The sequence below is a fragment of the Podarcis filfolensis genome, assembly GCF_964270895.1.
Source record: "Podarcis filfolensis genome assembly, chromosome: 9".
NCBI lineage: Eukaryota > Metazoa > Chordata > Lepidosauria > Squamata > Lacertidae > Podarcis > Podarcis filfolensis.
The window spans coordinates 47,006,086-47,020,045 of record NC_139610.1 but is presented as its reverse complement, the minus strand read 5'-3'; the positions used below and the strand labels follow the sequence as shown (position 1 = coordinate 47,020,045).

Genomic DNA, 13,960 nt, shown 5'->3' with positions numbered 1-13,960 from the left:
AAGAACACAATGTGACAATGGTCTCCAACCATTCCTGTGTCCTTTATGAAAGCCATCGAAGTAGAGCTTTAAACCTAAATGTCCATCATACTTTGTATAAGGATTTGTTGGAAGTGCAAGCAGATGCTCTTGCTAATTTTCTGCATCGAAGCAGGAAAATTTAATTTTCCTACAGTGGAGGGTATTGTCAAATGGGTTGGTCCTTCCATACTGTAATAGGGCTGTGGAAATTGCTTTTAACTGCCATCCTGTGTTGGAGAGGGCCTCCTGCAGTTTCTGTCCTGCTGAGCTTCAGTGGTTAGGGCATTAGCCGAGTTTTGCCAAACTTTTCCATTTGCCTATTTCTGCCACACACACACCCCGCTTCCCTTTAAGTTGGGGGAGTTGATGAGGCAGATTAAAAGGACAGTGAACCCCAAAGCTGCAATGTTTTCTAGATGGGCAGGGGGTGGACAGCCCTACATTTCAGTGAACTCCTTGGAGAATCCAAGATACCCATAGTGGATGCTCCCCTCATGGAGCTTCTCTGCTGTCATAATTCTGAAAGAGGGCAATACTCCTGAGATCAGGTGTTAAGATGCTCAGATCTGCCCTGTCATAAGGCTCATGAGGGCTTGGGTTTGGCCCAGAGCCATCTCAGCTACCTCCAAAGAAGAAATGGCACCAGACACTTGATGGACCATTAATATACAATGTAGGTGTACTAAGGATGTTGAATTTTTGGTAGTGGTGGGAGGAAAGTCTTTAAAGCTTTACTAGAATGGTGAAAAAAGCTTGCATTTCTGTGTTACAAAGCATCCACTCTTGCCTGAAAGGACCACTGCTCACTCCATGTGAAGTGCAAATACCACCATAGTTCAGTATCAATCCTCCGGACAACTGTAGGGCAGTCATACGATCATCAGTGTTGTGTGTCATTGTGAACTAAATGGTTCTTTCCAAGGTGTCTTCAGAGGTGGTCTCAGCTTAAGGTGGGAGCCACAGTGAAAAACCCTACTATGGATGGGTGCAGTTTTTGAACATCCAATCTGACCCTCTACCATAGGAAAACAATGTTGGACTTACTGTGGGAAGTTCCTCTTCTACAGTAGATCGAAGGTATTCTACTTGGAGTGATTATTGCTGCTAGGAATGTCAAGGGAAAGTCTTTGGCTCTCTGCTGGTGCTGTTTAAGGACAGAGATGCCTTACATGTTTCCTTGTCTGTTATTTTTGCTTTTAAGGGTTGCAATTTCTAAATTGTTCAGATTGTTGCTGTTATATCCCTAAACTTAGGGAGACACTCTCTCATGCAGGATGACAATTACAAGTCTGATTAACATAGCCCTCCCCTACTGGAATGGGAACACCAATTGATTTGAGGATACCCTCCATCCACTATAGAAAGGGAAATTATGTTAAGTCCAACATTTTACTCCCCTTCCAATAGCTTCCCTGAATGTAAAATGACAAACACAGCACACTAACAATGTATCTACAGAACACTTTATTTAAAAAAAAGTAGGAACACAAATTGTTCATTTCTCAAAACAGACTGCATTATTTCAATTATGGAATACATTTTTGGAGTGGAAGAGTTGTAACTGTGGCTCATCAGTGGAGGCTTATTTTCAAATTAAAGGACAACAGCATGTTCACATTTTAAAAAAATGGGGCAGCAGATAGAAAATCTTCCTATTGACACCATAAGAACATTCTACTCACAAGCCAACCTGAGCATGGTCCAGAACTGTGTGGTCATTTTGGATAGGAGGAGGATGCTGTTTGTTAAACACACTATATCACATAGCTTGAAGATCACAGCTCGGTTTTCTTCATGCACGACACATGGCTGTCTTACTGCATGGCATGATTTTCCTTGTTGGTCGTTGATGGCAGCTTAATGCTACTTTATTGACTAATTTACAGGAAATGCATTCAAGAAAAAGTTAGTTTTTTTTCTTTACCTGCCACATTGATAAAAACAAGCTGTGTTTGTAATATGCCAAGAAAAAGGAATGACAACCTTCAATGAAAAGTAATAGCCAAAGCATGTCTACATACAGATATGCTCCACTGTTATATGCCACCTGTTTGCTCTCATTCATCTAAACTGTACCTGAATGTCACATCTCTGTTGTGAATTAAGTGTGATGACTAAGTAAAAATGAGCTGGGTAAAGCTTTATTTAATAGCAGTGCAAAAATATTTAATATCTCCAATATTTCTTCTTTTACTCATACACACGAGTCCTGGCCACCGATACTAGCTTAATAGCATCTACATAAAGTCTGACAGCACATTTGGTATTTTACATGCTTTATTAAAATTGTATTCATATTTACAGTATCTGCAGGAACCATCCCTCCATTTCTTGCACATGAGCACCCACATCCATGCACATCCCTCATTTCTCATAGATATGAGGCTAGGCTCCTTAAATTTAGGGAAGAGGTGGGCTTGTTTATTTAAAAAGCAAAAGGGGAGTGCATTTGGCCATTACACTGCTAATTAAGTTTATGTATATTAACATATATATATATATATGGCAGTAACACTGAGTATTCCTTTACATTCTATATACAGAATGACATCAATGTTTTCCAGTCACCCGAATGTTCTAACTTCAGTCCTCAATGCTGCTTTTAGTGACTCAGGTCACATTTGGGGTTTTCCCTTAAAACAATTCAAGTCTCTAAGTTGAAATAAGGCACAATTATTCCGATTTGATTGAGGGGGAAGGAAAATCATAGACGCTTCAGATGATACCTTCTGCAGATAAAATTTTCCTTTATCCTCCAGGAGAGTCTATTTGAAACCCTTTAATCTGCAGAGATCTGAAGTAGTTTTCTGCCATGGAAACCAATGGCCCACAAACTAGTTTGAGTATTTTCATTTTATTATGTTTCAGCAGCCAAATTTACTTGGGATTCCTTAACTAGGTTTTCCATTTAGCGTCAAGAGAAGTAGAAAATGGCATATGAAATGCTTAAGCTTGTAAATAACAAACTGTTCATAGGCTTCAACATGCTAAAAAGAATAGTTTTCTTTGCATTTTAAATCCCTGCACCCATTTCATTTCTGAAGCCTTTCCAGACATTACAGTTAAACTGCAACAAAAACTATGTTTGGCAGCACAAATAATGCCTAGTAATCAATTTTTTGTTGAGAGGGTAATGATGTTCTTGTACAAAACCTATCAAGTCGTTTTCTGCAGCAGATGAACTGTACCCAAGGATACAGGGCATTCTGTGATGGGGAGTAAGAGATTGCAGTTCCAAAGGTCCCTGACTTTGGTGATTTACAATGTTTATTCCTGTTTAGTGTGATCCTTGGTATCTTCCTCATCTGTATATTCTGATGGTTCCTCTCCTGGCTTTAGCAGTCTACCTACATAGTCATATTTTTCTGAAAAAGACATGTAGGTATCATAATCAAAAGTTATAACATGACATTAAACATCTATATAAACATTGGTCTATCTCTCAACCCATTAATTTAACTTTTTTAGTTCGTATCCATGATTAAAGGTGTTATCAGACACACCTAAGCTGTTCTTTTAGCTTTCTCCTACCTGAAAAACATCCTGGTATACTGGAAATAACACGCCCACAATGGAAAGGTTAGTGTTTCTGCAATAAAAATGGCCTTCTTGACAGCTGTCACCATGGGCAGAAAACTTACTTGTCCACCCACATTCACCAAACAGCAACAAGTGTCAGAGGTTAAGTGAACTTACAGAGAGCAGTAGCTTTTGCCTCTGCCACCACCACCCTCCCCTGTTGACTGTTGACAGTCAAGGACTAAACATCCATGCAAGAATGTCTCTACAATGATGAGAATGTACTGCAGTCCCTGAAGGGTACACAAGCAACTCATGAGATAGTGATTTTGGAATTCTGGAAGAACCCCTGTGATCACTCCCCGCACAGCAGTAGCTCCTTCCCCCACAAGAGGTACTTTGACTAATGCTGATGTTTACAGAAGCACTAGGTATCCTAACCTTCCCTAATCTGGTGTCCTCCAGATGCTCTGGATGACAACTCCCATCAATCCTAGCCAGCACAATTTTTTATCTTGCTTGTGGCAGCAGAATTAACAAGAGGCAACTGTATACTAAGACTTAGAACCAACTGCCTCCACATCCTCCTGATCCCCATCTGATCCAGTATTTTCACTACTGTGAGGAAGGGAGTGGTCCTGTTGTGCCCAGCCATGGAGACCTATTAAGGTGTCTCTTACCTCCCCTTCCACACAGATACACTATACTTATGCATATTAAATGAATATTTACATAAGCTGAACCATGACATTTTCACTAGCAATTTAGTAAATATCAATTTCTGCAAAATAATTGAGAAACACCTTTACAAGTACTCACTTTCCATTTGATTTAAAGGAATATCCTAATTTAAACATTACCTTTAAATTGCATTTCCCATTCTCTAACGCTTTCCATTTGCACAGCATTTAAGTCTGATAAGTCATCATATTCATCTCTAAGCGCATCTTTATCTAGACAGAAAGTTGCCAGTCCCCTTGAGGCATCTCTGCCAGCAAATATTCCATAAGGACCCTCTGAAAATAGAAAAAACAGACCCATGTATTCAGTCATTCACTTGCATTATCCTTTCAGAATAACATTGATGTGTTCTCATAATCCCCTACCCCTGATTAATTGTTGCCAAACATCAGAGCTAACTGAACACAGTTTAATAAATTTGAGCTTGAACAAACAAGCTTATTCAGTAGCTCAAACTGCTTTGCCTCCTTTGTCCCAATTTTAATATTTTCTTTTTTAAAATACATGACAAATGCTAGTCACACAGTGGCTGAGTGCAAACATCTTTAAAGTGCGTGATTGTCTCTACTCAGGACTGCAAAATATAAGTTTATCCTTTCTTGGGCAGAGCATTGGCTAACACAGAAGCTGAATGATCCACAAACATGAACTTTCCTCTACAAAATGCTGTTCAAATGAAGTGAAATGTCCAAGCTAACAAAGGAGGTCACTAACTCAAAGACTATATAGGCTATATGATACATGAATGGCAGAACAGAATTTGGTTAAAGAAACTGGATATATTTATAACAAAGCCACAAAACATTTAAAGAAGCGTAAAATCTTTTTCTTGGTACCTAGGGACATTGGCAGTCTTTAAAAATTGCTGTAATGGAACTTGGCAACACAACTAACTTTATCAACCTGACCTTTGGAAATAGCTTACCGTATTTTTCGCCCTACAGGACGCACTTTCCCCCCCTCCAAAAATGAGGGGGAAATCTGGGTGCGTCCTATGGGGCGAATGCAGGCTTTCGCTGAAGCGTGGAGAGTGAGAGAGGTCGGTGCCAGCAGGGCTCCCCACGCTGCAGATAGCAGCCTGCCACCCGGCGGGCGGGGCGCCCTGAAGCAGAGCGCCCCGCGCGCCGGACAGGCATCCGCAGCGTGGGGAGCCCTGCAGGAGTTCCCCGCAGGGCTCCCCACGCTGCAGATAGCAGCCTGCCGCCCGGTGGGCGGGGCGCCCTGAAGCAGAGCGCCCCTCACGCCGGGCAGACATCGGCCAGCCCCACAAGCTCAGGGGACAGCAGGGAGGCGCAGCGCCACCATCCCGCTGTTCCTCGACCTGGTTAGGTTTCCCCGACCTGCTTTTGGGGGAGAAATAAAGGAAAAATTTTTTCCCTTTATTTCCCCCCCAAAAAACTAGGTGCGTCCTATGGGACGGAGCGTCCTATGGGACGAAAAATACGGTAACTTGAATCTTAAGATTACATAACATCCAGAAAATTACTAAATGACTTTTTTAAAAAGGCACAGGAATTCAAGTTACAAGATCACATGGTAGAACATATGTAATCTAGAGTAGGTTACAACAATTTAAAATATAACAAAAATAGTTTAGAACAGCTTACAACCACAAAAATGACTTTCTAAAACTTTTTTCCACATTGCAATACTAGGATTTCAGATAAAATACATATCCTAAGGCTTAAATTCATTAGTGTTTTTCACAACCATGCACTTAAAAGTGTTTAAGCATATGGTTTTACCTTGCTATGCTTGGGAAAAAAACCATTTTTCTATTATACTTTTGGGTTAAACAAACCCGAATTTTAGAAAGAAAATGAACAGAACTCTAGTTTAATGTGAAGAGAGATAAATTTTTATTAACAGTCATAGTTTATAGTACAAAAACACAACTATACCAAGAAGCTACCTATATTCTCAAAAAACAACTGCAATGATAAATCAGTACACCAACACAGACACTGAAGGTTTCATTCAACAAAGATGTCCCATGTAAGAACTTCCACTTGCACAGTGGAACTCCCACAAAGCAACTCCCACAAAGCACAGATGAAATCCTTTTTTATGGCTTACTTACATGATGCAGAGAGAGAGAGCGAGAGAGAGAGAGAGAGAGAGATCTGGAGGAGAGGGGGTGTGACTTACCTGAGTCTATCCAGCAATACAACCCTGTTGTTCTTTACCCCTTCATGCACTAACTACTGCTTGTGCATAGTTATGTTTGAATATAATTTCCCACAGATATCACAAATTTTATGAGCATGGCAAGGCTTACAAATGTCCTGTAAATAATGCAATCTGGGTTGTTCTGAAAAATGGTAAATAAAGCCAATTTTGAATTAAGAGAGGTCTGTTTAAAATATAATGAAAATCTAACTTCCAGCAGTTTTCAACTATCTTACACATCCACCACACAGCAGTAGCATCCAATCTCATCACCATCTCTCCAGCACTTTGATGATATGGGTCTGCTAATCATGTGTAGTTTTAATAGGTCCAAATGCCATTAATGAATTACCTATAATCATTCCCATAATCATAGGCTGAAGATTTGAATTGTACTTTGTTCCAAGTCTCCTTACAATTTTCCTCCTCAGTTCCATACATTCCAGCAGTGTTTCAAGTTATTAAAAGGATCACTAACCGCCCCCCCTGACTGTAGACTCAAAAGGAAAAAACCCCAATATAGTAGTCACCTTTTGTACATGTAAAGTCTTTTAAATTTTATTAATTATTAAATTTCTATATCACCCTTCATCTGAGGATCAGAGTGGTTTACAATATAAAGACACAACAATACATAACATAGTAACAAACAAAAGCAATACCCCTCCACACAGTTAAAAAAGGTTGTATTGTAGTTGTTTTTAGCCAAAGGCCTTGGGTGAAGAGTGGTTTTGCTTAGTGCCTAAAGAGATGAAATGAAGGTGCCAGGCAAGCCTCCCTGGGGACAGCATAATATCTTAAACCTAGGAAACCTGGAGAATAGTATCTCAAACTGCATGGCTTCTTTTTGTTTTTATTATACATTTTGTGGTTACTATATTGCATTTTTATCTTGTGAACCACCCTGAGATCTAGGGATGACGAGTGGCTAAATACATACATACATACATACATACATACATACCCTTTATTAGTCACATTAGATATGATTGTACTTAGAATCCCTAGTATGCGCTAGAAACCGGAAATACACCAATTCTCCATCTGTTTAGGAGTGTCTATTAACATGTGTGGAACTAGCCAAAATGGGTATGTTGATGAAAGGCAGAGAAGAGAAGGGCTCACAATTTTATTGTTTGCTGTCAAGCAATGGTAGATATATCAACTGGGACATTAGTTTGCTTTTGTTTTTTTGATTACTTTGAAATAAGTAATCAAAGTCTAGGCCTCTGTTCATCAGATTAATGATCCCAGGGCAGGTTATATTTGTTGTCCTAACAAATACTGTAATTTGTAAATTTTAAAGCATAATAATGCTTCACTATGTAACAGTTAAGATTACCAAAGAAATTGGTATCCAACAATAATAGTAAAATTTTCACCTCAAATTTGTCATTTTTTGCAATGACAACATAGTTCCATGGGACAGCTGTTCGTATTGTTCATAAACCCCTCACCCAAATCTATTCTGATATCATAGCAGTTACAAAAAAAGAAATCACCTGGGCAGCTGAACAACACAGACTATCACATATTTATTGTTATGCTACTGAAGTGTTAATTCAGGGAGGTTTTCAATTCCATGAAAAAGGCAAATTCTAGACAAAGCTAAACATTTTGCCATCTATGGACTTCAAAAGCATAAGTATGACTTTTACAGAAATGAGGAGGTTGAGAAATGCCTAAGTTTGGCTTATTGTGTTCTATTAATACTCTTAAGCTGGATGTGTTGCGAGTAGGTGATTCTCATGTCTCAGAACTAGTAGCCTGTTAGTAGCATTCCTCCTAAAATAACAGGTGCATAGGGTTTTTTGGGGGGTATACCTGGATATGGTCTCTACCAATAGGAGTGCCAGCTCCAGCTAGTTGGCCAATTAGAGCTGTTCTTGGATCAGGATGACCTAGTTGCAGTTGTCACCACTCATCGACAGCTCCTGATTGAACTAACGCAACACAATCTACATGGGTGTTTCCTTAAAGATGATCTAGAAGCTGCAGCTGCCACAGAGTGCTACTGTCCAGTTGTTGTACAGGGCAGCAAGAAATGGTAAATGGCACAGAACATGAAAGAATTGTGCTAGCCTACCAGGTCCAATTCAATAAGATAATAGCATTCAAAAATGGGTTAGAACTCAAGTACTTGCAGGAATGCCTTCCCCAGTATCAGCAAACCTGTTTTGAGATCTGCAGGGAAAGCCTAGCTTGCAGTGTACCCTCAGTGAATTTGACCTAGAGGATTGCTACACAAGACAGGGCCTTCTCAATGGTCTTGCCCTGACTGTGGAACCCTCTCCCTACCACACTCAGACTGTTCCCCACAGAGGGCAACCAAATACCCGTTTGTTCCAACAGGCCTTTGGGGTTTAGTAAGAGCGGAATAATTTATACGGTATTTCTCTAATTTAGTGCTGACTTGACTGCTATACTTTGTAGTGTGCTTTTACTTTACTGTACCCTTTGCTTTTACTTTACTCTACCCTTTAGCCACCCTGTACTCTCATGAGAAGGGCAAAATATAAGAAATAAAATCTCCATCAACATGGAGTGCTTACCAGTCTCTATTGTGCTTTGGACTCAGAATCATTTGATTTGCTGAAGTCACATATTCTAACCTCAAGTTTATAAGCCACCACTTCTTTCAGTGTTAGATGGACAAGCATATTCTTATAAAAGATGTCTCCTTTATTCATAATTCATTTAGTGACCCATCCATGTTACAAGGCTGACGATCTTCTGTAGGAGTCTTCCAAGGTACTTTCCAGGAAGGTTTACAACACAACAGATACACATATTGCTTATTCTTTAAGTAGTTATAATAGTTTAAGAATTAGTTTTCTAATAGTACTTTTTTGTTATTAAATATCAAAACATATTGATGCTGGGGAAATGAGATTCATTTCTCCAGTTGTGGGATCACTGTGATTTGGACTGCTGTATTGTGTGATAGTGAAAATGTCAAGATACCTACTTGATAGTTAGCATATTGGGGCCAGAATATAGCCTGCAGAGAGAGCTGGAAAAGATTAGTTTCAATGCTCAGCACAATGCAAGACACAATAGACCCCTATTCCAGCATCGAATTCTCACAACTGACTCCAGTATTCAGGGAGGAAGGTTTAGTAGCCCAAATGGCATGTTATCTATTTGTACCTACATTACCACTGTTTTACTTCACCAGCACAAGTTGCACATTTGCAGTGCGTAAGTTGTCAGCAAGATATTTATATAAACAGTGCCACCAAGTTTAACCACTTAATTAAGGTCTTTAATGAATTAAAAATATCATGATTAATGGACAGATCTTTTAAAATTACCTTCAAAACAGATTGCAACACTATTTTTAGAGGTATTCGCAATTCTTTTACACAGAAGAATGCCTCTTCTAGCATGCTTACTACAACCTATGTGTACATTGTCTATGCTTTGTGTTTGGAAAAGTTTTTAACTATATACAAACTCACTTACAGTGTGCACATCTGTGTGTACACAGAACCAAGGCAATTAGAGTTTCAATGTGGCTGACCCCCAGGCAAGTGAGTACAGCAGGGATGGGGAATATATGAACCTCCAGATATTGTTCCCCGCCAGATGGGAACTGAAGTCCAACAACATCTGGAGGGCCAAAGATGCCCCACTGGTTGCGCAATTTTTTTTATTAAAAAAATGCAGCCCCAAAGTCTTATAATTTGTAAATTTCTTTAACCAGGTTGCAGGTTTAAAAATAAACAACTGCAGAAATATCTATTCTAACTATTAACTTTCTATGTATAATGATTTTTTTTAAAAAAATTGCCCTACTTTTCCTTCACTACCTACTATATACTTCAGAAAAGATCATTGTGAGCCTATTAAATAAAATAGTGTTTAATTATTAAACCTGCTACTTAGAAGGACTTACTTGCAAGTAAACATACTAAGAACTGGATTATATATTGCCAATCTCCCGCCTCCTTTGATATATATTAGGCAAAATCTAATCAGAAGCAAGACAAATTTTATTCCAGCTGCCAAGAACTTTGCGCAGATATGAATCAATAAGCCTTTATCTGTACATGGTTAGGACCAGTATAAGATTAAGTCCACAGCTCCACGTCAACTTATTATAAACTTTATTCTGTTGTAACTATGTGTAAGACTGCAGCCCAATTATCATTGCAATTGCTGAGAGACTTGCAGAAAGAGAAAATATCCAAACCTTAATAAAATGAACCTGGATTCCAACTCACATTGTAAAAGGCTGGAACTATTTCAAGTTAGTTAATCAAAATCCAGAGAATTACATGTGTAGGGAAAGGAAACAAGTCAGCCTCAGGATTTCTGAAAATCTGGGAAGCAAATATGCTGAAGACAGCTTGTTCACTCCAGGGCAAATATGCATTCAAAAGGGACTAAATGTCTGAAAGTAAAGCAGATGTGTGAACAAGACTAGGAATGAAGTTTAGGTGCCCAAGACTGTATTTGTGGGCACCATGGCATGCCCATAAATAATTCCTCATGTTTGCCATATTTTTAAAAATATTTATTTTAAATTTTGCATTCTTCTGTTTGGTTGGATGTGGGCTACTTGTTTCTGTGTAGATGCTGTCTGCTTCCTTGTCTGTATTTTATTTGGGGTGTGTGTGTTTACCTTTTGTTTTGGAAGGGAGAGTTCAGAGGAGATCACCAGCTTTCCTTCTGCGAAATGGGTATTTTGTGGTGCCCGTGGCACTTTCCTGCCTCCAAACGTGCCCTGGAACCTCCCCCCGCCCCCAAAAAAGGCTGGGGAAACCAGCCTGGTCTGGAACCTGCTATATCTTCTTTCTCCACCTACCCATGTGGGTGGGTAAAGCGGGCCTTTTCCCCACTCCCACTTACATACTTACACCTGCTACTTGGGGCGAGGGCGTTTCTCCCGCCTTCCAGGCCTTTGTCCCACCGTCGCTCACCCAGGAGGCATGTATGCCGCCCCCTCCCCCGCTAGCCCCCTTTCCCCCTTCCCTCCGTCCCCCTCACCGGGCCCGTAGAACTTGCTGCCTTTGGTCACGTCGAAGACTTTGCCGTTGACAGCCAGGAGGATGCGCGCCGCGCGCGCGCCGTCGTACTCGCGCAGCTGCTCCAGCGTGAAGTCCCGCCGCTTCATGCGGGGCAAGGAGTCGACCAGGCCCTGCTGCGCCGCGCCCCCCACTCCGCTCCTCTTGCCCCAGCGCCTGTAGAGCCGATAGGCCGCGAGCGCCACGATCGCCAGCAGCGCCAAGCTCAGCAGCATGTCGAGGCCGCCGCTCCCCCCGAGCCAGCTGCCGGCGGCCGTCTCCTCCGGGCTGCTGCTGCCGCTGCCGCCCCCGCCTCCTTGTTCAGTCCTTAGCTTCCCATCCCCATCGTCCGCCATCACTGCCCAGCCAGCGCCTGCCTGAGAGGAACCGCTCCGCCCCGCGACGGGGGAGGGAGGCGGGGAGGCGCAGGCGGGGCGCCGTCTGACTCTGCCTCGCCCGGGCTCCAATTGGTCACTGGTAAGGACACGTCACCCACGCTAGCTCGCGCCCAGCAGAACGAATGAGAAAGAGGCGCACGCGGCTACCCAACGGCAGATTTCCACCTTAGGGGAATCTTCTCCTGGGAGGGGTTGGTTGGAGAGAGAGAGAGAGAATGTGTGTGCGCGCGTGTGGCGTCCGCGCGCGAGCGAGCCTTCGCCCTCATAAATTCTTGGCGCTCACGTGGTGCCGACGGAGGAATGCCTCGCGCGCGTTGCGGGCGCTGGACTAGAATATTCTTTTTGAGGGGGGAGAGAGAGAAGGGGGCTCGTCGACGCCATAAACATGCTTCTGTGCTCCCCCGCCCTTTCCCTTATCGATTGTAAAATCAGGGCGGTGAGGCGCTGCTTATCTCCGAGAGGCTCCCTCAAGGCGTTTTTTCAATTTCTTTTGCCTTCACAATGGCGAAGATGCATGAGCGTCGTCATGAGTTGTCAGTGGTATATTACACCTAAGAACACGGGGCGCTCTGTGCAAATAAAATGAAAAATCAGGTAGGCCCTACCCCACAGACTTGTTAACACTCGCCCTGAGGGAAATGCTGGCTGAAGGAGGCAGAATCTCTGTATCGTCCCAGCTGCTGGAGAGAGGGCTCGTTTTCGCGGGCTTCCTCACAGGCATTGGGGTAGCCGTTGTGAGAACGGGCTCAGGGACTAAAAGGGCGGTTGGACTGACCCAGCAGGCTGTTTTTAATACATAGTGGCTGCATAAACCCTTTCCCTAATGGGCTTCTTTTTAAAATAAGCAACCCCTCCCCCCAAAAATATCCTTCACCGAAATCCACATTTCTTCGCTACGGTATTTTCTTTTAATTGTGCTTCGGGTTTTTTTAATTCAATTTTAATTCCCAGTTTTTATTCTTTAACACTGTATTCTACCGTTTTTGGTTTGCTTTGTGAGTTGCAGTTATATGACTGCTGTATAAATGAACAAACCATGCCAATTTCCTAGTACCCACAGGACATGCTTTGCACACCACATCATGACCATGAGAAAGCAGGATTTCCTATTTTAACACCTCCCCACTCCAAAGCATTGGTCACAAGCTCCAGAGGCCTTCTGTAAGTGCTTGCTGAAAACAGTTTCTCTTGTTGGTCATGGAAAGGGGCATCCTATTAAGCTAATTCTAAGATTCTTGACCAACCTCTATCTAGGACTACCTCACACTTGTTGCCAGCCCTCTATGGATATTACTGGCATACAGTAAGGATAGCCCCCCTGTGTACAAACGTGTGTGCACATGGGTAAACAGATGTATACACCACTCCCCTAAAAAGAAGTGATATAAGAAGGATGTTTATGTCTGTAGCAGGTGGGGTCAGAATTAATATATTGCAGAAATACATCCGATGTTACTGAACTGCATCTCTTTTAATCCCCATCTAGCATGGCCATAGTTCAGGGATTATGGAAATTGTTGGAGGGTACCACAGCTCCGAGCTGTGGAAAACACACCAGGGCTAATATTCTAGAAAAACACTTTCATATGGCAGTGCTCCACACAGAGCCATAATGGTTGAAATGTGCTTACTACAAGGAGTCAAGCCGCAGTCCAAAATAGGTTTACTCAAAAGTAGGTTCTACTGAAACCAATGAAAATTACTTCCAAGTAAATGTTTTGGGATTTAAGCTAAACAATAACAGACTTCCACATCTGACCTTGTCTTTCCAACTTCCTGTTGAGCATATTAATCCATGCTATTTTAAAGCAGACTGTGCTTAAGCAAATATAATGGGTTTTTAAAACTGAAACTACAATAGAAGGAATTCCTTTTTCAATCCACCCAGAACAGAACAGGAGTTTCATTGGACAATGTATTTTATCAGTGAATACCATATTCAGAGTACAGGGAAGAAGGGATGGGTGTGGCTTATTTGGATTTCCTTGGGGTTCTGAATATGTACAATCCATTCCTAGTTTAATGCCATTTGCAATTTATTTGGACAAAAATGATTATATAGATAAATATAAATGCATGGAAATTTCAGAGAGGTGCTGTAAA

General features: G+C 41.6%; 2 protein-coding genes across 9 annotated transcripts in view; one reads left to right on the top strand and one right to left on the bottom strand.

The window, feature by feature from the left end:
* Positions 1-1,468: 1,468 nt before the first annotated feature.
* PGRMC2 (progesterone receptor membrane component 2) lies at positions 1,469-11,815 on the bottom strand (the record flags this gene model as incomplete). The annotated part of the gene is made up of 3 exons (XM_083571958.1): positions 1,469-3,386; positions 4,401-4,556; positions 11,443-11,815. 3 exons carry the CDS (start codon positions 11,813-11,815, stop codon positions 3,289-3,291), a joined length of 627 nt encoding a protein of 208 aa, XP_083428084.1. The 3' UTR covers positions 1,469-3,288.
* Positions 11,351-13,960, top strand: part of JADE1 (jade family PHD finger 1) — a 169,177-nt gene continuing 166,567 nt past the window's right edge. For 3 of the 8 annotated variants that reach the window (XM_083571186.1, XM_083571189.1, XM_083571188.1), the window contains exon 1: positions 12,012-12,451. The gene's annotated coding sequence lies outside the window, so the exon portion shown is untranslated. The other 5 variants (XM_083571182.1, XM_083571183.1, XM_083571178.1 and 2 more) reach the window with 5 other exon arrangements.